This window comes from Lagopus muta, chromosome 1, assembly GCF_023343835.1.
Source record: "Lagopus muta isolate bLagMut1 chromosome 1, bLagMut1 primary, whole genome shotgun sequence".
Lineage (NCBI taxonomy): Eukaryota > Metazoa > Chordata > Aves > Galliformes > Phasianidae > Lagopus > Lagopus muta.
In genome coordinates, this window is record NC_064433.1 from 164,613,551 (window position 1) to 164,639,836 (window position 26,286).

Sequence of the window (26,286 nt, forward strand, 5' to 3'; positions counted from 1 at the left end):
AAGATTATTTTAAAAGTCATTTTCCAGGAGATGATAGGTTCTTTCTTTTGTTTTCAGGGAAGTTCTTTGAGACACACGTAGAGAAACATTTTCTCATGTGGTCCTACAGACCACAACGCTAGCAATGTTTCTGAGCAGAAGTGTAAGCATTTGGAAAGAAGAGATAGAAGAGATAGAGGAGGCCACTCAAGGTTGGGCTATTGCTCCATGACTTCCTGGGGGGTGATGTTGGGAAACAGGTGCTGTCACCATCATTTCTCAGATGTGTCTCATCGTTGGTGAAGTAATTTTTACTGCAATATTTAACACAGTGTTAAATGATGTCAGCTTATTTTGATAGTAATTTGTTGCTTGGTGGTTTAGTATATTTCGGACAGTTTTCTTTAATTTCTTGGAGCATGTAATCATGTCTGCTTCCGGAGGTGAAGTTTCACAGTTTCTTAACATGCAGCCCTAAACAGGATATTCTGTCATGTAGCAAGAGCCAAAAAATAACCTGTTTTTTTTTTGTTGTTGTTGTGTTGTTTTTTAACAGTATGAAGGACTTACATGGATCTATGTTAGTCTTCCATGTTCACCAATGCCTGGTCTGCACTCCAAATCACTTGCTTTTATGTCCAGCCACAGGGCTGTAAATACATGCAGCTTGCTCCAAAAGCAGAGCCTTCTTTATATTTTTATGGAAACTACAACTGATACAACGAGCACACTAACACTATTTGGTAGAGCAAATTCTCAGCTATAAAATGTTATTTTTCAATGTGGTCACCACCATTAGCTGTGCATTTTTTGCCAGCTGTGAGTAACAGCCTGCACGCCACGTTCCTCAGCTCTTCAGCTGAAACGCACCATCCACTGCCTCACCGTGCTCACATCCAATGTTTGGTCTATGTAAGCGCTCAGCAAGTGTTCATGAATGTCAGTGGGTGCCATTTCTTTTGCATGGAGGAATTCAGAGTCACATCTCTGCTTCATCTGCATTTCCACGTCAGGCACCATTTTGTCAGTGCCCCTCCACTGCCATCTGTCACACGGCAACAAAACATAATGGAATATTGGTGGGAAGGTTCAACCTCTACTTCCACACTACCAACATTTGGCATCGAGGGCCATCATAACACATTAACTTTTGGAGCAGCCCTTGTATCTGAAGACCCTTTACAACAAGCACCTCTAAAAGGATTATGAGAACTTCAGGACTTCCTTGTCTGTTTTGGACAGAGCGAGCCTACACAGTTTGCTTTCGTTTTAACCTGGCCTTGTTGGAGGATGAGTTAAGACACTGTAGAAGCTGACAGCCCTTTGCTCCACGCACTGAACTGGGCAAACCGACCATCAGAGACACCGACCGCGGGTCCGTGTTGGGGCGGGTACATAGCGAGCTTAGGGAGGGAAGGGGGCGGTGAGGAAGGGTGGCGGCGGCGGCGGCGGTGGCGGGAGGGCGGGTCGCACCGCCTGGGGCTGATTGGCCGCCCAGTTTATAAGAGCTTCCCGGCCCGGGGCGGCGGGGTTGTTTGCCGAGGCCGGGGTGCTCCGTGGAGCCGTGTGTGGAGCCGACCCAGCGGAGTGCCCGCGGCGCCATGCGGCGCGCCAGCCGAGACTACACCAAATACTTGCGCGGCTCCGAGGAGGTGGGCAGCGGCACCGCCCACGAGAGCGCCCCGCCGCCGCCGCCAGCGCCTCCGCTGCCGCCACACCCGCACCCGCCGCCCGCCTCGCGCTCGCTTCTGGCCGCCCTCGTCCTGTTGGGGCTGGGACAGGTGGTCTGCAGCGTCGCCCTCTTCCTCTATTTCCGAGCTCAGGTAAGCGGCGCCTCTGGCTCGCTGAGAATATGAATGATGGCAGTAAAGCGAAGGCAGACTTGGTCTGGTTCTTAGAGAGGTGGTGTGTTGACCCGGTGACCTCAGCTAAAGGTGGGGTGCGTAGAGTTGTGTGGGTAGGTGCGAGGGGTTCTCAGTGTGGATGGCAGCTCTGTGCTTCCCCTCCATCCAGCCGTGGGAGGGCTTTGCTTGTGAAGGCTTCCCCTCCAGCCCATGGGGAGGCTTTGGTTATTGATGATCGCTTTTTGGTTGGAGATTTCCTGAGGCCTTCGGCTGTCATACAGGATTCACCAGTGCGAGAAGCTTCTTAGAGGTGGATAGCAAACAGAAACACATCTGGGATGATGTAGCTCTTAGCTTGGGCTGAGACACCTAGGAGTGGGATCCCCTGCGTGCCTGTAGGTGAGCCCAGCCAGGCTGCAGGTCTGTTTCAGAGGTAAGCGGCCTCTGAGAGGGCACAGGGAGATGCTGCTGCAGTGTGGAGAGCTGCTGAGTGATTTGGGTTTTGGACAGTAAAGGAGCCCACTTCTTGGAAACAGCTGGGCTGGCTGCCTGCATCCCCTTGCCCTGTGCTACTCGGCCTCCACAGGGGAAATGGGGGGCTGCAGGGTGTTTGCTTCTCGGGGCCAGGTTGTGGATGCCTGCTTGGCTTCTCATCAGTTGCTCGCTTGTTCTGCTAACACAGGTCTGGTGGCCTTCGTAGAATTATTGCTGGTGTTGTTTTGAGCTTTCTGTTTGAAGTTAGTGGGAGTGAAAGCCTGTTTCTTCCGGTTGACTTTCTAGGTAGATGTGCTTGATCTTGATGTGGCAAAGGCAGGCTGGATTTCTTAACAAAGTGCACTCTGAAAATAGCTGTTGCACAAGCATGTCTCTACTTAAGCAGATGAACAGTTGTCAAATAGATAATGACAATGCTGGTCATTTATTACGTGGACTAACTCATATTCATTACCTGCGATGCCTTTATTTGCTGCTTTTACAAAAGCAAAATGTATGTGCTCTTGGAGCAGTAGTATGGTACTTAATTGATCATATCCCGTACACTTCAGAAGAGTGACATTTAATTCATGGGACTCATAGTAAAGTAGCTTACAGCTACTTGTTTACCTGACATTGTCACAAATTAATGCCTACTTCAGTTCATGGCAAAGTGCTTTTCACTCCAGATCTGCATGAACTTGCAGAGACATCTTTTTCAAAACGTGGCTCATGGAAATGCGCAGCTGCACATTGGTATACTAGTGAGCCATTGCAATCAAAATAATTAACACAAGTACACTTTTTAAATCCCTGTATTCCTGCTCTCTTTCTCCCCTCGCTGCCCTTACTCTGGATTCTTTTGAATAGGTTTGTGTCAGTGCTTCACACGTGCCCAACAAAGTGTAAAAAGAATTTTCATACCGTAAAAACTATGCTTGTTTTGCTTCCTTTATTTTAAAATTTACATAGTCTGGTGTAATTCTGCTTTTGGCAGTCTCTTTCCACTTTTGGGTTCTTATAAGTTTGGAGTAGTATTGTTGGATGAGATCATTTGAAAATGTGAAGTTCTGAACAGACTCAAAGATGTAGCTAGATGTAGACTTGACTGAAACCTTGCCTGCAAACTTTCTAATGGTAAAAAAAGAAGTCTTTGCCACCACTGAAAAATAGACTAATAAGCATACTTTTGAAGTGGGTAATTCACGATAATAAGATATGGTAATCCATATTTGTTCAATTTCTTATTGTGTAATAACACAGATGGGAGAGAAAGTGCAATAGATCTTGGAGGATTCTTATTTGACTGCCTTGCCAATTGTTTTATTTGTATGGGGCACTATCTGTCTGCTTAGTTTTGAAAAATGTGCTGTCAAATCTAATTGCATTAATCTATCTGCTCTTAAATTTAATTATCTAAATTCACACTTTTTTAATAACAGAACTAAAGTACTGTGGTGTATTTGATTAAAAAATAATGGAAAGTTAATAGTAGAAGTAGTGCTTCATAAGATATGAATGGGTTGGTGGGCTAACCAAATGTGAATTAGCAAGATTTGACTTTGTAGGTTCATAGTGAGAATTTATATGATTAAATGTGACTGATACATAAAACTCTAAGAGGCTGAGTAAACTCTGACTCAGTTTTACCATACACTTCTTTATTTTCATTTGCATAAAATCATTTGGGCCGGATCATGACACAATATGAGCTGAGACAATGATTGAGGTTTTGGTTTTTCCTTAGTTTTGTTTATGTTGTGGCTTGAGCATTTGGAATTTCACAAGACACAAAACTAAGGCTGACACCAGATTTTCATGAGTAAACATGTTTGTGGCCAAGAAATAACGTAGCCCAACGGTGAATGAGACAAGGAGCTGGTATATTTGCTTAAAAAAGAAAAAGCTAGGGGTTGAATGCTGCCAATATTCCAGCAGTGACATTCTGAACTGTAAAAAGATAAAGGCTTTTCTTTTTTGGAGCATCTTGTGCAAAGTTCTGAACCCAGGGAATTAAATGCTGACAGAATGGGTTGCTCCTGGTATTTATTTTTGATCACGCTTTGTGAGAAATGTTTGCTCATGGTCAATGAGAACGCAGTCAAAATTTAGTTAGATAGTCCATACAGCTGGAGGTGATGGAGACTTGGGCACAGCACAAGGTGGGAGCACCGTGTGTTTTACGTAACTTTGTCACCTAGCAATGAATAGTCTTCAGAAGCTCTTCTACGTTTTTCATGCTGATCTATTTCCTTACTGTACTTAGGTCATACAATGATACGAACTGGGTTTAATGCTGACTGAACCAGTGGGCGCTGAAACAAGCTGGAAGGGCTCAAAGCTAGATTTGGAGGTCGGGTGTCAAGCTCTTGTAGTTTAACCTGGAATTCTGGGCTTATTTATTTTTCTCCATTTGGGAAAGTGGTCTGTACAAATGTTAAGCATTCTGCTGCACCATTCACATTTAGATAAATGGGGATCTAGAAGACAGATTTTTATTACCATTTCATACATCTGTGGTATTCTGACTTCTGCTGCAGTGTTTTTAAACAGTCTTCTTTCAGGCTTCATGTAAAATCTGTTGGCAGTGACTAACAGCAAACCACTTGCTAGAGGTCACCAGCACTTTCTGGAAGCCTGGAAGAACCTTTTCTTGGTAGTTAAGAAAAATAATGAAGTGTAAACTGATATGATTAAACTGGAAGTTGGTTTAAGTTATGAAAACAAGGACAATATAAATGGCTTACTTTAAGGAGAAAGTACAGAATGTGGTACTGTTGGAAAAAAAAGGCAATATTTCACTTATTAGATTGGTTGGATTGTATTGTCTTTCAAAACGAAGTGGACTTTTGTTATAAAATTGGCTCTTAATTCTAGAAATTCCTCTGGTCTCACCCACAGTATTGGAGTTCATTTTTACTGTTTTGACTGCCTTGATTGACCTGAAAGGAGTTTAGAGGTGCAATTAAAATGATTAGAGATCCTGGGAAATGTTGGTATCGCAGGGCATTGAATGAGATCTCATTTCAAGGTCAGACACACAAATACTAGCATGGTTAAAATAATGGATGTTCTCTTTAAAGAGGGTAATATATTTAGGATATTGAGCTTCCTTAACATGTCATAAAGCTTTCTCCAATACTGTTGATGGTGTCTTGATGCTTCCAAGTTTGACATCTTTAGGTCTCTGTGCTGAAGGTCTCTGTTCAAGGGCTGCCCTCATGTTCCTTGTGAGCTAGCAAGCTGCTGTCTGTAGACCATTCCAGTATTTCATTTTGACTCTTTGAATATCTCCTCAGAATGTGTGCTTGAAAGTTTTTGTTGTTGTTGTTGCTTGTTGTCCACAGCAATGGTTTTGGTGCTCGGTATTGCTGTTCACATCTATGGCAGCTCAGTGGCAGGCTTGCTGAAAGTATCTGTTCAGAATAGCAAGCTAATTTCCATGGTTAAGTTGTGAAGACTTGAGTATTCTTTGAAAATGTTCAAGGACTTCCAGGTAGATTAGCTAGTTCCATGATCAGAGCTTTGCCTTATCAGGCACAAAATCTCTGGATGCTTGTGGTTCATCAGGGTGGGTTACACAGCTTCAAAATAGGATGCCGAAGCCATCAGTGTTTCCATTAAGCCTTCAGTCTTGTAACTGAAGGTGCAGAGATGTTGGTTTTTCTTTCTCAAGCCTTCAGCAGATAAACTATGATCTGAATAAGTGCCTCTGCACTTGCTACTGCTATCCTGGCAGCATTGTGAGGCATATTTAATTACTAATGGGTGATAGCTGGATATCTGTGCTATCTGCAGTTTGTCATGATGGATGTTCATGCCCTTAATGACAAATGATCTTTCATAATCTCTTCTTTAAAACCTAGTTTTCTTGCCTACTTTTCAGAAGATGTGCTTAAATGCATCCAGAAAGTGTTGTAATGGTTTCTTACCAGTAGTATTATTGATGAAAGTGAGTATAAAAAGTGATTTAGTGGTGGGTTGTTAGAATTAGGGTAGTATGGTTATGTTGCACTTGGACTTGATGGTCTTTAAGGTCTTTTCCAACCTGAGCAGTTCTATGATTCTCTCTGCTGTCAGTTATCTGTTATGGCTCTCTCTCTGCCGTCCAGTGGTGTGTGTGGAATGGAGAAGACTTAGATATCAACATCATGTTGAAGGCACTGATTCCCTCAGGTCTTTGATAATACCAATAGAAGAGGATACATCTGGAGTAGTGAACAGGTGACATATCAACAAACTGGATAGAGTCTATCAGATGACCACTGCGATAAGGAGGGGCTGTTGCATATCAGAAATGTGGAACTGGATTCTTTCAACCTAAAGAATAGACTGAGATGGAGTCTACCCACTGTTTCTGGCGACCTGAAGTGGGATTGTATAAATGGTGAAGCTAGGGTCTCCAGAAGTGCACAGCAAAACCAAGAGACACAGTCTATAAACTCCAGTAAGGAGAATTCCGGCTGCACATTGTTTTATAGCTTTACACAAGACAAGAGGTTAAATTGTAGAGCGCTTTGCCTGAAGAGATTGAATGGGGAGGTGCCATAAAGCTTTACTGAAGCAAGGCTTCAAACAGCCTGCCCTAAGTTAGAAGTTGGTCATGCTTCAAAGAAGGGACTGCACCTTTCTATGTTACTGTCCAACCCAGGTCATTCTGTATTGACTGCCTTTTAACAGCTGATGGTGGTCATTGTGTGCTGCTGCTTTTTCCCTCTCCCTGCTCCATTTGTAGTTGAATGTCTCAGCTTCTGGATACTTGTGGAGCCTATGGGGAGAGAGAGTTTTAGGTTGCACTTGTACGGTCATTGAAGCTCATGCTGCCTACCTGCTCCTTCATGCCTGTGCCTGTATTGGCTCTGATGCTTTTCTGACACTTGCAGGAAGTGGCTTCTGGGTGCTCATCCTTCAGGAAACTAGATCAGCAGGAAATCATCCCTGGTACTGGTTTAAAGAGAAGATTGAGAATCAGAAGCAGGATTTCATGGTGAAGAAGGTGAGGGCCCAGAGATGCTCTTTTAGATCTACTTGAACAGCTAATGGGGCTGCACCAGCTGCTTTCTTAGTTGGTAGTGCTCAGTAGAGTTGTAATAGCAACTCTATAATAGAGTAATAGCAGGTTTTCTTTCGTATTCAGATGTATCAGGCCACCCCAGGAAGATGTTAAGGCCTCTAGGCCATTGTGTAACTCATCTCAACCACTGTATTCAAAGCTGTGGCATCTGCTGATCTTCAGGGGAGCCTTTACTGACCTGTTCACTTCCCAATCTGCAGGGATAAGTGAGACAGCTAAATGATCTCATGGAGGCTGGCATTGATTTGAATGAATGGGCAAACAGCTCTTGTGGAGCATTCAGTGAGCGGATGGTGATAGAGAAGGCAATTTGCTCTGAATGTTGCTGCCTGTGCAACAAATTTCTCTGCAGTGTGTGCATGTTGGATAGATTGCTGCATGCTGTAGACTCAAGTTTACCTTTGTAATCCCACCTTATGGTTTTAAGTCAGTTCGTTTTTGGGTGGGTTAGGAAATTCAATCCTTGTTCATGCGAACAACTATACAACAGATCTGATTCATTCTAGATGTTTTGCATTCTGCGAAAGCTCCTTTTGAAGCTCTGCTTTGTTCAGTGCTGTGTTAAAGGGAAGTGATCACTGGCTTGATGTTATCCTTAATGGATAATATTCCCTCATCATGATTATTTGCAATATTGTGATTCTTAGCTGTAAATTGGTGTTTTGCGCGTATGTCATGGAAAACAGTAGAATCAACTCTTTGAAAGGGTAGATAACAGCAGGACAAGGGGAAATGGTTTTAAGTTGAGGGAGGGAAGACTTAGGTTGGATGTCAGAGGTAAGTTCTTTACAGAGAGAGTGGTGAGGTGCTGGAACAGGCTGCCCAAAGAGGTTGTGGATGCCCCGTCCCTGGAGGTGTTCAAGGCCAGGTTGGATGGTGGCCCTGGGCAGCCTGGTCTGTTATTAAATGTGGAGGTTGGTGGCCCTGCCTGTGGCAGGGGGGTTGGAGATTCATCATCCTTGAGGTCCTTTCCAACCCTGGCCATTCTGTGATTCTGTGATCATTGTGGTCCTTTTCAACCCAGGCCATTCTGTGATTCTATGATTCTGTATGTTCTTATTAGACTGGCAGATACAATTAGAGACCTAAAAGCAAGGTTAGACTGTGCAAACCCTTCCGATGTAAAAGCAGGATACATGCCAAGATCAATTACTGAAAGCCTTAAGCTATCTGTGAAAGAAAATGCTTAATATCTCTTAAGTGTAAGGTATATGGAAAGGGGGAGAAAAGATGAAATGGCTTTATTAAAGTTTGTGCAGTTGAACTCTGCCAAGGCACAGTCTTGATCCTTGGAATATCTTTCTCAGTCATCTAACTGGTAAGACTCAGGAGCATTGAACTTACAGTTTAAAAGTATATTTGATTCAGTTACAGAAATTAATTGCTAAAAGTATCTCGCAGATATTTCAGGTTTACTAAACTTTGTCCAATAAAGAGGTATTTTGTAGTAGTTTTATTGTCTTTCGATCTTCCTGAATTTGTAGCATCTCAGCAAGTGCTTCGTGCAGCAATACATCTTGCCTGCAAAAGTTTTTGGTAACTGGTTTCTGTACTTCTTTCTCCTCTTGGAAAGGATGAGTTAGATATTGCATATGCATTCCATAGGTTGCTGCTCTTGACATCTGTGTGTCATCTTACAAACTGGTATTGACAGAGAAGATGGCTGTGTATGTTGCCTGCTAAAGTAATTTTGATGTTGCATTCAGTGGTCTAAACTAAACATGGAATTCATTATTATTGATTTTTATTCTAAAGATAGGGTTATTCTTTAACCTTAGATAAGTCAAGTATCCAGTCTAAGCTAGTGAGCTGAGTCGCTCCAAAAGATAATCTGTTCTTCTATCTTACATGACTGTTGGATGAAGTAAACCTTCCTATGGGAAACATTTTCTCTCTTCATTTCTTAGAATGAAACTTTAGATGATAAACAGAGCTAATTGCCAGAATTTTGGATGTTTGGAAATCCTGCCTGACTTAAATGTTCTTATTGCTTATCGAACAGACTGTTTAAACTGTGGCTATCTTATATTTTTGTTTCAGATGGACCCTAGTAGAATTTCAAAAGAAGATGCACACTGTGTCAGAATGCTTTTCAGATCTCAAGAGAGTATAGACATGCAAGACATGCCCTTTGAAAATCAAGAGGTAAAGTTAATGCCAGAATCATGCAGAAGGATGAAGCAGGCTCTCCAAAGAGCTGTGCAGAAGGTAAGTGGCAGATAATGCTTTCCTTTATTTTGTACTCTTGGTAAATCTAGCACAGTGTCCAACTTCTGTGTACAGAGGTAAGACTGCTTTGTTTGATTGATATCTGATGCTGTGTGTGAGATCCTAATGTATTTGCTTATGAACCTGCTGCTGGCTAACCAATTCAAACAGGTTTTAGTTTTGTTAGAGGAAGTCTTGAATACACACTGAGGAAACTAATCACAGTTGATTGGCCGTTCTGACTTTTGGGGGGGAGTCTGTGTGGTAGTTGTTAAGAAGGGCAGTTCCACTTCTTTTTTTTCCACCCAACATGATCTTCCTGACTCTTCCTGAGAGAATTCTCCAAGCCAAGAATATTTGCAAGCAAAATATTGTCTGGAAGATGGAAAGGACAGTGTGTGTTCTTATTTGCTCTTGTTTCTTAAACTTTCTGGAGTGCAATAATTTTGCCTACTCAGAATGAAGGGGTATCTCCTTTCCTTTTTTTTGCTCACTTGCCCAGTCATTGCGTGCAGACATTCCCATGGTGATGAAAGAGCTGCTTTGCCATACTGTGATAAGTAGGCAGTTTCTGCCCAGCAGGGGAGAATGACAGTGTTTCCCAAACTCAAATAATAAAAGTAAATTTGCCTTAATAAAAAAACCTAGGAGAGCTGACACTGACACAGTCACCTCTTATTGCAGTAGGGCTATTGTAGGCTATTTAAGAAGCTGAAGTGCTGCAATTCTTGGTTTTCCTGGTTTACCTGGTCTGTTACTTTCACACATCTGCATATGACTGTCAGTTTTTTCATAAAGGATACTCTATTAGATTTGAGCTGAACTCATGCATTTTTTTTTTCTCATTTTTGAGACTCAGACTCTACCCCTACTTTTATTTTCTGTGCACTGATGCTAGAGTGCTCTTTCAAGCAGTTCCCTTGGCAGTAAGGAGCTTGTTACTGTAAGTGAATGGGAAGCTCTGTGTTCTGGTCATTTGCTGCTGGTTACTCAACAAAAAAATTGACTTCAGTGGAGGCTGCATATCCTGCCTTCCAGCATAGAGGTTAAATGCTGCAATGTCAGTGGCCAAGATAAGTAGTGAGTAGGATAATTTTTTTTTGGTCAATGACCATTAGTTCGAGAACAATAAGGTTTTCTCTGCCAAAGCAATCGGACTGGAATTCTTGAATGCAACAGAATGTATTAAGTAGCTGGGGCAGTGTTCTGGGATGCTTTGTCATCACACACTGATGACAGAAAAATAAAGATGGACAAATGTTTGCCTGGGGTTACATTTGCATCTTCTCTATTTTTACTTCAGAAATGAAAGAAATGTTAAAACAGAATTATCCTTGGTGGTGTTCTGTAAGCTATGCCTTTCATTGGTTCTGCTATAGTGAAAGGCAGAGGTGTAGCTGAATGTTATCTCCAGTATGGCTAGTCCTTTGTGTGAGAATGTAGCCTATGTGACTGGAAAAATGTTTCCTATTTTCTCTATTTAGTTCACTTTCCTGAAGGAGAATCTAACCTGTGTTTTAAGAATAAGTATCCTTATTTGCATTGGCAGTGTATTAGGTGACTGAAGTGAAGCACTTCAATAGTTGTGTGATTTTTTTTTTTTTTTTCTTTAATTGTTTGACTTTTGCAATTCAAACTGTTCAGGAAATGAAAAGAGACAACTTTTTTTTTTTTTTTTTTTGCTTAATTTTATAGTCTGGTTACAGCTTTTAGCTTACTGCACTGATTCTCATGTGTTTTGTTTGTACACCTGTAGATGAGTGTTTAAAGCAGAGATTCATGTTGCCAATACTCTTACAAAAAAACAGTGTAGTAGTGCTGCAAGGTCAGATCTAGAAATGTCTCCAGAAAAAAACATTCCAGAAAAAAGAAGCTGTTTAGGGAGCAGCTTACTCAGTAGAAAATGCACATTCAATATTATTGCATATAAACTTTCAAGCAGACAAATAATAGGCTTTCCTAGTCTTTGTTTGCTTTTTATTTTTTTGTATATAACCCTAAAAACCCTTTGGCAACCCAGATGCACTAACCACATTTCTTATGAAGTCTATTATGTGTCTGAAGTAGAAAGGACTACAAACATATCTTGGGTCAGTTCATGAGTGTCTTTTTTTTGGCTATCTTCCCAGCTTTTAGGTTCTTGGGGAGTACAGGCATAAACTAGTCCCCTCCAAGGCAAAAAAGCACTTTGTTGGTAGACCTCCAGGGCAGAACTTATAAAGAGATATATATTTTTAGCAGACGTTTCAAGTGCATGTGGTTAGGGACAAACTGAAGGTTTTATGAGTGACTGTTTTTAAGTTGACAAAATTTCAATTTCCATACTACAACCTTTTACGTGCCTTTTTTTTCTGCAGGCAGTAGAGTACTCATTTGAATAGACACTGCAGTGCTAATTTCCATCTTCTGAAGAATATTTACTTTCTATTTCACTTCCTTTCTGATTAGCTTTCTTCCTCCGAGTTTCTGACAAGATACTACTTCTTGATATTAACTGAACTTGAAACACTGAGAAAAGTAAAAGAAACACCCACCTAAAGGAGCCTTAGCCTTAGTCACAACTTCCTCAATTTGTGAATATATTAAGGGTCTCTTGTGGTTGGTCTCAAAAGGCCACTTGTAGCTGCTCAAAGTAGATCATGAGGTACTGTATAATCAAAGAGGAAGAAAAAAACCATTCACAATTCACTTGTTCTCATGTAGCCTGGTCCAACCTTGAACATAACTGGTGGGAGGACCTGTGGCAGGGAGGTTGGAGATTGATGGTCCTCAAGGCCCCGTCCAACCCAAGCCATTCTGTGACTTGTGTTTTGAAGACCTGAGATGCTGGTGTGGTAATAGGTCTGATAGTTGCTTGAGGCTTAAAACCTGCATCCTGTTTTGCATGAGGAAAGAGCGGTTCCAGACACTTCAGATGCTTACAGCATGGTTTTAGCTTTCAAAATTCAGAAGTTTTGCAGCTCCCTGATGGTCTCACAATTTTTTTTGAAGTAAGGAATAAGTATTTTTTATTTGACAGACGGCTTGTGTGTTATTTGAACAGTGATTGTATGAAAGAGGTTGGGATATGGGAAGCAGACCAGCAGAGTTGACACGGTGGGCAGTGAGCAAATGACGCAAAGGTGTACAAGTGCAGCTTATTGGAAGATGATGTGTGGTGTGAGTTTTTTGCAAACACTTGTTCTAAAAATAACTGCTTGGTAGCATGCTTTGCTGTGTGGTTCAAAGTCTTGAGAGAATCACTGGTAATATTTTGTCAAGAGTTCTCATGCTCATTCAGTTATGTCTTAGTTACAAGATCTGTTGAGCTGTTTCTGCTTTCTTAATGGTAGCGTGCACTGTGAGAAAGTATGAGGTACTTAAAGGCATTCAGGTGCTCACTAAGAGGGCATCTGTAGACATTCAGATAGCACAGTCCTTACGTCTTTCAGGATCAGAAAAGCAAGTACAGGTTTAGTTCTTCTATGGCAGGTTGTGTAAGGCAGGTGTCTTGGAACCATAAAAAAATTTTTTTGAAAGTCAAAAACAATTTTGAAGTATATATTCTTCATGAGGAAACCCCCAACTCCATCCTTGTTCTTTATTAACTAGTGCCTGCATTTCTCCCAGTTTCTTTCTGGACTCCTAGTCAACTGGAAAGAAAAAATTTTAGAATTTTGTGGGGCTGTTCAGAATTAAGTAAAAAGCTTGGCTCTAGTGCAGGGTTTGGAGAAATCTGCTGATGGAGGATATTTGTTTTCTGGTCACAGGCTAACTATTGGTAATCCACTGACAGGCACACAAAAGATTCATTCAACATGAGCCAGACTCAGGTGATTCTTAAGTGTATTAATGTTGGGCTCATTCTTCTCTCCCCTTTTTTTAGCCATGATCACAGAATTTGTAGGGTTTGGAAGGGTCCTCAGGAGATCATCTAGTCCAACCTCCCTGTTAATGCATGGAGAGTAGTAGAGACTAGAGTAGTTTGCACAGGAAAGCATCCAGATGGGTTTCTAATAGCCCAGAGGAGATTCTTAAGATGTTTCTGAGCAATTTTTTCTAGTGTTCTGTCACTCTCAAATTAAAGAAGTTTTTGTTCTTGTTCATATGGAACTTCCTGTATTCCAAGATGATGCTTGCATCTTTCATTGCATATTAGCCTAGATTCAAGAAGTGTACAAGAGTGTTCCTGTCAAGTCCAGTCTGCAGCTTGATGACAGAGTTGCTCCTAAGTAGGAAGAGAGTGATAGGTAGATTGAAGACCATCAAGATCAGGAAGACAGTGGAGTTGTATCTTCCTAGGTAGCTGTTCTGCTCACCAAGTAGTAATATTGCAGATGAAAAAAAAAACACCACTAGTTAGGAAAAAAAAGCTCATACTACATTTTGTGAGGACTGCAGCCTTTCTGCATGGAAGATACGCTGAATCAGCCTGCAAGGTCTCAGAGGGCAGAAGCACCAGCTGCTCAAGCCAGAGCATCTTTGGAAACATGCAGAAACAGAGCTCTAGGTTCCTAAGGAAAAAAAATTGGTTGCAAGAAAGATAGCAACTGGCCAATTCAGGGACTTCAAGGGCTATGCAGTTATCAGGTATGGGATTTCATTTAGTACTATTTTAGATGCTAGAAGATTAAAATATGTCTTCTTGAATCTGTACAACAATCTCTCCAGACAAGTGCACTATCACATGTCCCAGAAATGAAGGATCCTTAAGTAGATTCCACACTCAAAACGTTTCCATTAAGAAAGGAAGAAAACAAAGAAGTCTTCCCTTTCTGGGGAAGGTTTGGGGGGAGTTATAGAGCTGTAATGTCTGAGAGTCTAGTCTATCTCACATCTTTTATCCTGTTTTCTCCGGATGAGGTCTTAAAAGGGCGCAGTAGATGGGAGCAATCATCTCCCTTGCCCTGCTGGCTACCCTTCTTTTGATGCAGCCTGGGATACTGCTGTCTTGCCAGGCTGAAAGGGCATCCTGTCAACACATTTCCAGTTTCTTGTCCACCAGGATCATTAAATCCTTCTCTGTGGGGCTGATCTCAAGGAGTTCTTCTCAAAGTCTAGGAATGCCTTTACTGAAGTGCAACACCTTGCACTTGGCCTTGTTGAACCTCATTAGGTTTTCTTGTGACAACTTTTTAAGCCTGTCCAGGTCCCTCTGGATGGCTTCCTTCTGCTGTGGTGACTGCACCACTCAGCTTGATGTCATCAGCAAACTTTCTGAGGGTATGCTTGAGCCCACTGTCTTGTTGATAAAGATGTTGAAGAGCACAAGTCCCAAGAGGAGAATGGCTTTAAAAGATAGGAAATTTAGGATAGATATTACAGGAAATTCCATACTCGGAGAGTGGTGAGGCACTGGAGAGAGAGGCTGTGGATGCTCCATCTCTGGAAGCATTCCAAGGCCAGGTTGGATAGGGATCTGGGTAGCCTGTCCTAGTGAGTGACCACCCTGTTCTTGGCATGGGATTTGAACTGAATGATCTTAAAGGTCCTTTCCAACCTAAGCCGTTCTTTGATTCTATGACTTTTATCACCTTGATACTTAGTACTTGTGATTTTTCTTCTTACTACTTCGTTAGAAGTTAGAGATCAGGTGTGGTTAGAGGCTGATGCTGGTGCACAGCTCCTAGAATTGAGCTTTGCTGCTAGAACTGATGTTGCAGTAAGAAGCTCGGAGAGGGGAAGTGAATCTAAGTGGGGGAAGATGGATGTGGGTTTTGCTGCTTCTGAAGTTGCGATTCTTCTGCTTTTCTTCTTGTCTCTACAGCAAAAAGCATTTTTAATGATTCATATCTACAAAATCAGCATATCTCTGCTGAGGTAGTATGCTTTGATAGTCATACTACAACTTCCATGCTGCTGTGGCTTTCCATTTTGGTTTAACATTTAGACACCTACTGAAAGGAGAAAGGGTACAGCAGAGCTGTTACAGATATCATGGTGACTTTAAAATTACATAAAAAGCAGAACTTCAGGTGTTTTCAAAGCAACGTTTCAAATTCTAGAGCACGGCAGTGATAGAGAATACACGGAATATTGCTGATCAGGTCAAATCTGAGGTGTATTATATATACGTGGTTTTGAATTAGATAACCAACAGTACAGGAGACAAAGACAGTACACAGGACCACACAGGTTTCAGTGGTAAGAATATGATTTGCTTTTGTCTGCAGTAAAATGTTTCCTTATACTAAGCCTCTTCATGGTGGTTACATGGTATGGGGTAGTCTCAATAGCAAAGAATATTATCCTTATTTTGTAGGAAACAAATAGGGAGAGTCGTGGGGAAATGGGACAGTACTGAGGAATAAACTTAGCAGTGCAAAGCTTCTAACAAGAGCCTGTTGTTTAGATTTTTGAAAACTGCTGTAGGTTTTCTCAAGGAGAAAGCAGGGGTGGATTGTTGAAAGCAAGGCTTTCTGTGGTGCCTGATATTTCTGCTGTTCTTGGTTTTGGGTTACATGGACTTCATTCATGTTAAAATTAATCTGCAATTTTAGAGAATGTGCACTTCCAGACTCTGGCACCCAGTCAACTGGGCCCAGTACAAATGTGAAAAATGCTTAATTCTTCAATTTCTGTATACCTTGTTGTAAGTGAGACTTGGCTGCGAAACCTACTAGTCTTGAAACCTCTCCTGTTAGTGGTCAAGCATAAAGGGTGGAGGTTTCGTTTACCTCATCATCAATGAAATGCAGTGCTTAGCTTTTCTCAGCGGTGTGATTACATACTGGTCTCAATGCAGAGCTGCCTCTTTCATTACCTTTCAACTGCGAGTAATTAAGTCAATTCATAAGCTCTGTGGTTTTATGGGATATGTTCTTAGCAATCATTGTTACATTATATTTAGTGAAACATTTCAAGTTCAATAAGTGGAAATAGTTGTAAATGTAAATCCTCTAATCACTCTTCCAATAAATGGTGCGGTGATCTTGCAAGCCAGCATTCCTATGATACTGTGTTCTAATTGTACAAACTGCAATGTGTAATATTAGAGGAAAAAAAGACAGCATCAAAGCAATATATTTTTCTCATTTTAGGAAGTCCAGCGTATTTTGGGAAAAGAGCCACCAAGACCAGAAAAAGGTAGGTGTTGGTTTATGAATGAGAAATAAGATTTTAATTCTAAGCTTATTTTTTTTCCTGATGTAATGAAAGTCTTTTTATTCCAGCTGCAATGGAGGCAATAGGAATGGAACTGTACAGGAGAAATAAGCCAGAGAAGCAACCTTTTGCCCATCTCATTATTGATGATAAGAATATTCCAACTGGTAAGTTTAAAGTGAATACTTCTAATGCTACCATAAATGAACTCAATTACTTTTTGTTAAGTGCACTGCTCTTCTCCTTTATGCAACCAAACCAAAGGGGAAGCTCTGTTGAGGCCTGAAACCTGAGATTTTCAGCAGTCTACTCTGGAGACAACAGAGGAAGCTGAAGGAGTCAGCTTTTTGCCTGGAAGGATAGGATTCTTTCTCCCTCCAAGTGCGTTTTCACTGCTCAAATCTAGAGCTTAATAAATGGGGAGCCTAGATTTTGATTTTACTTGTACTGATGTGCATTGCTGCACTAACTTTCTAGGTAATTAACTAGCATTAGGGCAGGGGAAGCATTGCTCTTGTTCTCTTTGTTTTCTTTTTTCAGCACAAACTGTAGGAGCTCTTAGAAATATAGTGCCAGTAGTAAAACTACTTTGTTTCTCCTTTGAGCAAGTCAACCCCTTGCCAGTGCAATGAGTTGAGCTCATCTGGCACATGGGTTGTGTCCTTTGGTTGGAAGAGTGTTGCCAGACATTAATCATGAGGACAGCTTCTGCTGACGCTGTGAGCATTGCATCAGTGAGGGACTGCATCCTTATAGCTGGAACCACGAACCTTCTACTGATTGTAAGGCACTTTGCTGTCTTTTCACTTATCACTACCCACTTAATTGAGTGGCACAGAGGTTCATGACAGAGATTAAGGATGAAGGATTTGCTTGTGGGTCACTAGGTTTTGTTTTTCCCTACCCTGTTTTCTTTGACTGCAAATTTCTATTTTCTTCCCATGTTTCCTTGCCCTACATGTCTTCTAAATTATTTTATGCCATCTGTGAGTCTTAGCAGATTGGTTTTCAGCATTTTAAGTTCTTTGTTGTCATCAGTGACCCAGAATGAGCAATGTCAGGAAAAAGAATCAGTTTTGTAACCATCAGACAGGGTTGAGTAGCCTGCAAGTGAACACCCACCATAAATAAGCACTGAATGTGTTCTATCCACCTGGTTCACAATAACTAAAAACCCCAGATGGACTTTTGCAGTTGAGGAATGTCAGGGAAGGGAGTGGAAATAACCCTTCTTAGGTCTTGGTGTCCCACCCATCATTTGACTGCAGAAGCCATGGTGGTTTTGTTTGCAGTGTGTATTTTTTGTTTGTTGCCTTAGGCTAAAGCTAGATGCTTGCTGGTTACTTTTTCCAAGAGCTTACTTTAAACCTTACCTAAGTTTTAAAAGGACAACAGTCCTTTTGGTTTATAAATTGATTATAGAAATTAGTCACAGTTTAAAGGAGAAGAGCACAAATGTAAATAGATGTAAATGTTAAATATATCATTTGGGATGTGAATTGGTACCTTTAACTGTCTAAGGAAACAGTGTAGTATTTTGAGCTATTTACAGCTACAGGTTTGGCTTCACTGCTGCTTGCCTCCAGAAAAGGTTTTTCAGAGTAGACAGAACTTTAGCTCTTTCCTCAGGCTTTATTTATACCTGAATGCTGCTGCAGTGCAAAGGAGTAATAAATACTGTGTTTTGTTCTTCCATTACCCTTCCATCATCATCTTTCTTACTAATTAATTCCACTGGAACTCAATTATGTTAGGTTCAGTTCATGCCTGCTGACATCTCAGATGTTGTCTAGATTTTTTTTTGAGTAACCAGAAAGAATGTAAATTATCTTTTTTAATGCTTGTTACCTTGTCTGGAAGGTTACCTTAGTCATTATCTTTGACTTCTGCCTTTTCTGTCAACGTAACTTGTCTTTTGTTATTTTTCCATGGCTCCAGTGTAAGTTTTGTCTCAAAACATACTGTGTTACAGCAATTCTGACTGTCCCATAACATGGGATTATTATGTTTTAGAGTTTCAGTCACAGCTGACTTGGCATTTGTACACTCTGGTTTTCTCCTCTGCCTGTGTTTTGGGATATTTATTTTGGTGTCTCCAGATTTGGGTGTGTTACTCCCCGAAGTCCTGAGAGCCTGCTTAAAAATTGCATGCATCTTTGTGCTCTGTCACTGGCTGTGCTGAGCCTCTTAGAGCTCTGAATTGTGGCAAAACATCCATCTACCTTGGTTAACATAGTCTTGGCATTTTAATCTAGGTTGAAAGAGGCTTCTAGAGGTCTTCCATACTAATCTCCTGCTCAAAGCAAGTCTAATTACATCAGTAGACAAGGTCATCCTCCACCATGTCTTGGTCTGCCTTTCCACCTAACCGTGGATGAATGATATGTGTTGCTCTCAGCACTGGAGTGTGAACCAAATTTCACCCATAGTTGCCTTCAGCATCACAAATGCAAGTGACTAAGGCACCTATTTTCCATCTTCCCCTTTCAGCAAATCATGCATTTTCCCTGAGGACTTCTTTAGAATTGCTACTTAGTTATTGAGTCTGGCAACTAAAAAGTTTACTGGCAGGTAAATGAAATCTGTGTGTAAACTTCTTGGTGTGCCAGCAGTCAGTCACAGTATGCTGGCATGCCTTTCTGCTTGGTTGAATGTATACATTCCTGTTCAGATCTCTGATGCACTTCTGTCCTTTTCCAGTAATGTAGGCCCTAATTTCTTACCTATCTTCCTCATTTTCAGGGTAGCCCAAGTTTCTTGGGGTAGTATTTCTGATAGGCTCAACACTGTGTAAAAGAAGTCCTACAAAACTTTTTCAGCTATCGGTAGTTCTTCTGAGATGGGCTCTGGTACCACTTCCTCAGCATTCTCTTGCAGTTGAATAATTCCAGGATAAGAGACTTAGTTGATTGATTCCAGAATTCTTTAGAAGTACTACACAGAATAAGGCTTATCTCTGTATGAATTTGTTTGGATAATTTCTACTTGGCTGCACTGGAGCCATAGGGGAACAGCTATTTATGTTCTGTTGTTAAAGCCTGTGCTTTGCAGAATTTTTTGTGGAGGGATACTGGAAAGTTGTTTGTTTTTTTTTTTACTCTGGACTGCCATTAAAGTATTCCATTCGCACGCAAAAGTCACTTGTCCTTGGCAATTAGACTCGTAGCTCTCAAATTCCCCTGTCTCTCCTTACCCTCTCTTATTTATGCACAAACAAATCCAGGAAATGTCTTTAATCAAATGTACCTGAGGCTGTTTCCCAGGATGCTTGTGAGCACTGGCAGTTCTCTGGGTGTGCCTGGGTACATGCTTGGAGCACACCAAGTGGCCTTGGAAACTTTAGTGGGAATAGATTGCTTTGGTTTGATGTGGAGAAGATAGGGTACTGAATGTTCCTATCAGGCAGGTAGATGCACTGGGAGCCAAAGATTTACAGTTCACTGACGCCTGTGCAGGTCTGCTGCTATGGTTTAAACAGAAATGGTTTTTGTTTGGAGGTTGGTAGTGGTTAGGAGAACAAGTTGTCCAACTTCCATCTGTTGTGCTGTGCGTTACGTGTCTTGTGAATAAACAGTAAGTTGTAGTGGCTGTTCCATTCCGTGATGCATCTCAGGAAGAGTCAGGGCCTGTGTATCTTCCCCAGAATGGTGCTGGTGTTCCTCTGTGTGGACATGTCCATGGATCTTCTACACCTCCTATTGCCTGTTCCTGTTTTGTTTTTTTTTTCCTGAGAGCTGAGGTGGATGCTAATGGAATGGTGCTGGAACTGAGGAGGTGCAAGGGAATGTGAGGTTTATACTATGAGAGGTGTTCCTCATTAGAGCAGTGTCTCTGCACAATACATATGCCGAAGTAGCCATGCTGCCTGGGCTGGTGTTGCAGTCTGCTGCTTAACACTGACACTAAAACCAAACTGAGGTGTCAAATGTGCTGTTTGAAAGGAATGCTCCTCCTGAATCCCTCAAGACATCTCTTAGCTCTGTAGGATCTAAATGAAATGACCTCTGAGACTTGACCAACTTGAAACCTCTTACAAGTGTGGCTACTTGAGGACAGCAAACAGGAGGTGCCTTTCAGACCGGAGTTCCTAGAAGACATTTGCACCTGTACATGTGAAGTTAGCATTCAGTGACAGTATAGAGCTGACAAGTCTAAACATTTCTAGTGTCTCAGCTACTCTTTCACTCTCTTTACAGAGCATTCAGTCACTTCAACAGTTAAGGGACTTGTTGACCAGCCTCTCATCATGGAGGCAGAGTAGAAGAGAGTTATATATGTAGTAGTTCAGTAATGCTTGCTTAGATGTGCTCTGTTAATTGTTTTTGGTAATCAAACAGTAAGTGTATATTTAGATTCTCATGTATGTGATGCTATGTGGAGAGAGAGGGAGAAATTACAGTGGTTATCATCTTTCCTAATTTGTGGCTCTCCAGCTTAAGGTAATTTGAGGGGGATTTGTTCTCCAAATGTGGAATATCAATTCATTGTTTCTAGCTGGAATCATCATAGAATCCTGGGTTGAAAAGGACCACAATGATCATCTAGTTTCAAACCCCCTGCTGTGTGCAGGGTCACCAACCAGCAGACCAGGCTGCCCAGAGCCACATCCAGCCTGGCCTTGAATGCATCCAAGGATGGGGCATCCACAACCTCCTCGAGCAATGAAAGACAGGCTGTTTAGAACAAAGCTTTTCTATTACTATTAATTAAAAAAAAAAAAAAATAAATGAGGTTTTGGTTTTTAAATGTTGAGCTTTGTGAAATATTTATAAATAATAATTTTTTTTCCCCCCCTCTCTTCAGGAACTCGCAAAGTGAACCTTACATCTTGGCATCATGACAAAGGCCAGGCAAACTTATCAAATATGACGTTCAGTGATGGGAAGCTGATTGTTAATCAAGATGGATTTTACTACCTTTATGCCAACATTTGTTTTAGGCATCATGAAACTTCAGGAAATCTGACTAAAAGAGGGCTTCAGCTGATGGTGTACATGACTAAGACAAACCTTAAAATAAGGCGCTCTGATGTGTTGATGAAGGGAGGAAGCACCAAATACTGGTCAGGGAATTCAGAATTTCATTTTTATTCTGTAAACATAGGAGGATTTTTAAAATTAAAAACTGGCGATATGATAAGTATCCAGGTATCAAACCCATTGTTACTGGATTCATCACAAGAAGCAACTTACTTTGGGGCATTTAAAGTAAGGGATTTAGACTGAATCTTCTAAGTGTACTGAAATATTAGGGGGGGTGGGGGTTTGTGGTCCAGACACAACTTGAAGACAGAGATGAAAATCCTTTGCAACGCAATTGCATCTGTATAAAACATATATCTCTAAAGACACGTTTTGCCCTGTGCTGATTCTAGCAACAGTTCCATAAATCAAGGATATAATAATATTGATCTCCTGATTCAGTCTTATGCTAATTTTACTTCCTATGTTTCCATTGGCTTTGGTAGAATTACAATTTTTACATTGATTTAACTGAAAGTAGAGCAATTAATATTACTCTGTTTCCACACCCTGACTGTACTTTATAGCCTGTGCTACTCTTGCAAGTATTGGCACAAACAGGGCAGGGCAGAAACTGGCTTCCAGATTGAGTTTGGTGCTCAGATTTGCTTGGGGCTGGGTGTTCTGACCCTGAGACAGCAAAGATTGTGAACGTGTGACTAATTCCATTGCATTTGATGTGGTTTTTCACATGTTTAGTTAAGCAGGTTCTTGCTTTGCTGGATTAAGGTTGGAGCTTTCAAGCCCTGGCAGAAATGAGTTGTACAACACATAAACAGTTCAAATTAAGTTTTTATCTGACTAAAAGGGCTATTCCAGGAAGGAGGAAGATCATCTGGCCTTGCAGTTCTAAAAGGTTAATTACAGGTCATTCTTATTGTTGCACAGCTAATTGCAAATACAGATTGCCAAAGTACAGTATGCCTTTAAAGTATTACATTGTGCCAGAACCTGCAAAGACATTTTTTAGACAAAAAAAAATATGTATTTTTATATTCTGTAATATCTAAAGTTATATTTCAGGTGTAATGTTTTGTGTAAAGAAAAAAAAATGTAAATTATATTGTCCTATAGTATTTGATACAAGATATTTAAATTCTCTTGCTGTTTGTATATTTAATGTTTTATACTGTTTTTAATGTACAGACATGTTAAACTAGTGCACTTTTTAATCCCAATGGGAAAAACTGCAGCTAAAAGAGGTTGTTTGCAATTAGCAAATGTAATATATCTTTGTTCTTTTTAACTTAATAGATTTCTGTTAAACTTGTCAGTATTACTGGGAGGAGAGGAGGGAATTTCACACCAAAATCATGAGTAGTCACACCAGAATGCTGGTCACTGGGTGTCTTTCCAACCTGGAGGGTAATTAACATTACGAAGCTGGCATGACATTAAAAAAAAAAGCCACAGAAATATATTGGGGGTATTTATAGTTACTAAGCAGGCAAGTTTTCCTACAATGAACTCTGCAAGTTACAAATTCTGTAATGACATTTTTTTTTTTTTTAGCCTAGTTTCCTGAAAAAGTGAAGCTTATGTCATTGCATTGCCTGTCCTTTTCTCCCCTTGTAGCTTTTGAAACTCTGTGCCTTTCTGCCAGATGTGGCAGATGAATGGCAGTGTTGAGAGGTAATCTTACAGGATTTTTGTGAGAACTGACAGCTGAGAAGAACTCAGCCGTTTTACATTATTTGTCAGTGGCTGGCCACTGTTCATATTAGCCAACAATTTAATATGGGGAAACTTCTAGCTAGCCGCTACGTGTGTTGTTTCTTGTATAGTTGCTTGGCTAAAAATGGTAGGTGGTAGGAATCTGAGGGTGGGTATGGGGAGCGTAGGGGTTGAGCTGCAAATACTGCCAGTGATATTGAGGGCACATCTAGGCAGGGAACAACAGTTGGTGAGGAGGGGATGAGAGGATTTAGGAGTGTTTGGGTACTCTTAGGATGATGGGAAAGCCTACTGCTCTTCAATGCAGTAGGAATCACAGAAGGCAAAAGGCTCGTCCATAAGAAATGAGGCTTCATACAAATCCTCAGACTTTTTTTTTTTTTTATAATTAATGGATTTGAATTCAAGCAATTATTTTATACTGTGTATGTAATAATGTAACAAACATTTCTTTTTAATGTTAATATTGTTTTCTTACAAAATATATTTCTAAGAAAAAAAAAATCTGTGGTTTCTTTATTTCTCTGTGCTTCTGTATTTCATGTACAGCTTTAATAGTTTTCTTCATAATATGCAGGCTGGGTATGGTATGACTCCTTAAGAAAACTGAAGCACAAGTCAACTGTTTTGAGAATTGCACCAAATTCTATGGATTCTTGATTTGATTGTAAACTTTGGCACATGCATCTATCACTTTCAAGCAGGGTAAGATCAGGTGTTGGAAATATAGCTGGAAATGATGGATTCGATTTTGTTTCACACCATACAGTTACCAGTTCAAAGCCAGAACTTACAGAGGAATTAAAGCCTTTTCTTTCAAATTGTTAAAAGCTACAGGTCACTCTCTAAGAAGCTTCTTTGTAGTGCATCAGTGCTGATTAGTAATATTGCAGGTGCATAAAATTTACAATGCAATATGGGGCTTTAAATTTCCCTTGTGTGATGACTTGGGGCCTAAATGATTTTTCTTTTTTTCCTTTTTAAGTTAAGTATCCTTGGAATGCAAATTGTCTATGTTGTGAACCAGGTGGGAAGGATGTGACAAAGTACTCCTCAAGGGGCTACGTGCACTACCATGGAGTTGTAATTAGGAACTGTAATTAGAATCGCTGTTCTGGCTGTGCTCTCTACAAAATAATAAGCAAATGTGAAATCATAGAATTAAAGTTGGAAAAGACCACTGAAGTCATTTAGCAGTTGGTGGATGATTGGGCTACTGTTGCTCACTATGCCGTGTCCCTCAGTGCCACAGCTGCGTGTTTCTTGAACACCTTCAGAGACAGGACAGTCAATCACTCCGCTGGGCAGCTTGTTCCAATACATCCCCACTCCTTCTGAGAAGAAATTTTTCCCAATATCCAACCTGAGCCTCCTCTGGCACAAGTTGAGGCAGTTCCCTCTAGTCCTATCACTATTACCTGGGGGAAGAGGTTGACCCCCACCTAACCACAACTTCCATTCAGGCCACTGTAGAGAATGATGGTTCCCCTCATCCTCCAGACTGAACAATCCCAGTTCCCTCAGCCACTGCCCATAAGACTTGTGCACCAGACTCTTCACTAGCTTCATTGCCCTTCTCTGCCTCTATCTTTTTTGTGATGAGGGGCCCAAAACTGAACACAGTATTTGAGGTGTGGCCTCACCAGCGCTGAGCATAGAGGGTTACGGAGTACAGATCACCTCCCTGCTGCTGTTGGCTGCACTGTTTCTTATATAAGCAAGGATGCCATTGGCCTTTTTGGCCACCTGGGCACACTGCTGGCTCATGTTCAGGCAGCTGTCAGCTAACAGCCTCCGATCCTTTTCCTCCACATAGCTTTCTAGCCTTTCCCAAGCCTGTAGCATTGTATGGAGGTCCTAATCTGCACATCTTGCTTGGTCCTTCTGCCTCTTATGTTTGTTTAAAACGAAGCATGAATTTCAGTGTAATGCTACTAGTGAAGTTTGATTTTGCTTTTTATATCTTAGCAGCCACAGGTTGGAAAGCTTGAACAGGGTATTTAAGGCAGCCTGTGTGTTTAAGCACAGAAAGTAAAACCACCTGCTCAATCAAGCCTTCTCCAGAAGTGGCAGTTTGTTTGTCTGCTTCATTTATAATAATTGCTTTGTTGGGACACAGTTAACAAAGAGAGTTGGCTAATAAATTAATGAAGAGAGTTACACTGAGAAGATAATGTCGTCTTGGTTAAGAAAAGTAAAGGGGACCTTCAGTTTATAATCTTCAAAAAATGATATTGGTCTGTAGGTAGAGAATGATAGTTTGCTGAAATTCCAAGTTAGAAAAATCATACTTGGAAATAGTTTATCTGGAATTATGTGTATTTGCATGTAATCATTCATATTAATCATAGAATCATAGAATGGCCTGGGTTGAAAAGGACCACAGTGATCATATTGTTTCAACCCCCTGCTATGTGCAGGTCGCCAACCACCAGACCAGGCTGCCCAGAGCCACATCCAGCCTGGCCTTGAATGCCTCCAGGGATGGGGCATCCACAGCCTCTTTGGGCAACCTGTTCCAGTGCGTCACCCTCCCCTTGTGTGAAAAACTTCCTCCTAAGTATGCTTTTCTTGTATTCTTGCTGAAAAAGTAGATTTTCATACATGGGCTTACAACTGCTTATTTTGGTGCTTGGGGACTCCTTCCCATCCCTCCCCAAACTCTCAAACCAGTGAGTGTTTCCTTTCCTGTTTATCTTTTTCTTTCTCTGGCTCCTTCCAGCTGTAGGCATCCTGCTCACCCCACTCATTGGCTTACTGCTCTTTTTCCTGGTGGTAGTAGCTGTAGATCATATCAAAGCATTCCTCTCCTTTGCCCTCTTACAGGTGGCTTTGCTATATATTCAGACAGCAAATGAACATGGTTTGGTGTCTCAGATTCAGAAGACTCCAAACAATCATCACATACTTATACATTTCCATTACAAAA

The 26,286-nt window shown here is 41.1% G+C and overlaps 1 protein-coding gene across 2 annotated transcripts; it reads left to right on the forward strand.

The window, feature by feature from the left end:
- Window positions 1–1,521: 1,521 nt before the first annotated feature.
- On the forward strand, window positions 1,522–23,134 carry TNFSF11 (TNF superfamily member 11). Of its 2 annotated transcripts, XM_048927935.1 has the most exons (6): window positions 1,522–1,802; window positions 7,181–7,293; window positions 9,412–9,579; window positions 16,599–16,644; window positions 16,731–16,829; window positions 21,466–23,134. In XM_048927935.1, the coding sequence occupies exons 2-6, from the start codon at window positions 7,282–7,284 to the stop codon at window positions 21,885–21,887; spliced, it is 747 nt and encodes a 248-aa protein (XP_048783892.1). In that variant the 5' UTR covers window positions 1,522–1,802; window positions 7,181–7,281; the 3' UTR covers window positions 21,888–23,134. The 2 variants fall into 2 exon arrangements, with proteins under 2 accessions (XP_048783892.1, XP_048783883.1); XM_048927926.1 differs by lacking the exon at window positions 7,181–7,293.
- The last annotated feature ends 3,152 nt before the right edge of the window (window positions 23,135–26,286 follow it).

Bases quoted from the DNA above. Each gene is read 5' to 3' on its own strand.
- TNFSF11 (XM_048927926.1), top strand. From the start codon at position 1,581: ATGCGGCGCGCCAGCCGAGACTACACCAAATACTTGCGCGGCTCCGAG. The intron at 16,645-16,730 runs GTAGGTGTTGGT...TTTTTATTCCAG, and splicing joins GCCACCAAGACCAGAAAAAG to CTGCAATGGAGGCAATAGGA. The intron at 16,830-21,465 runs GTAAGTTTAAAG...CCCTCTCTTCAG, and splicing joins TGATAAGAATATTCCAACTG to GAACTCGCAAAGTGAACCTT.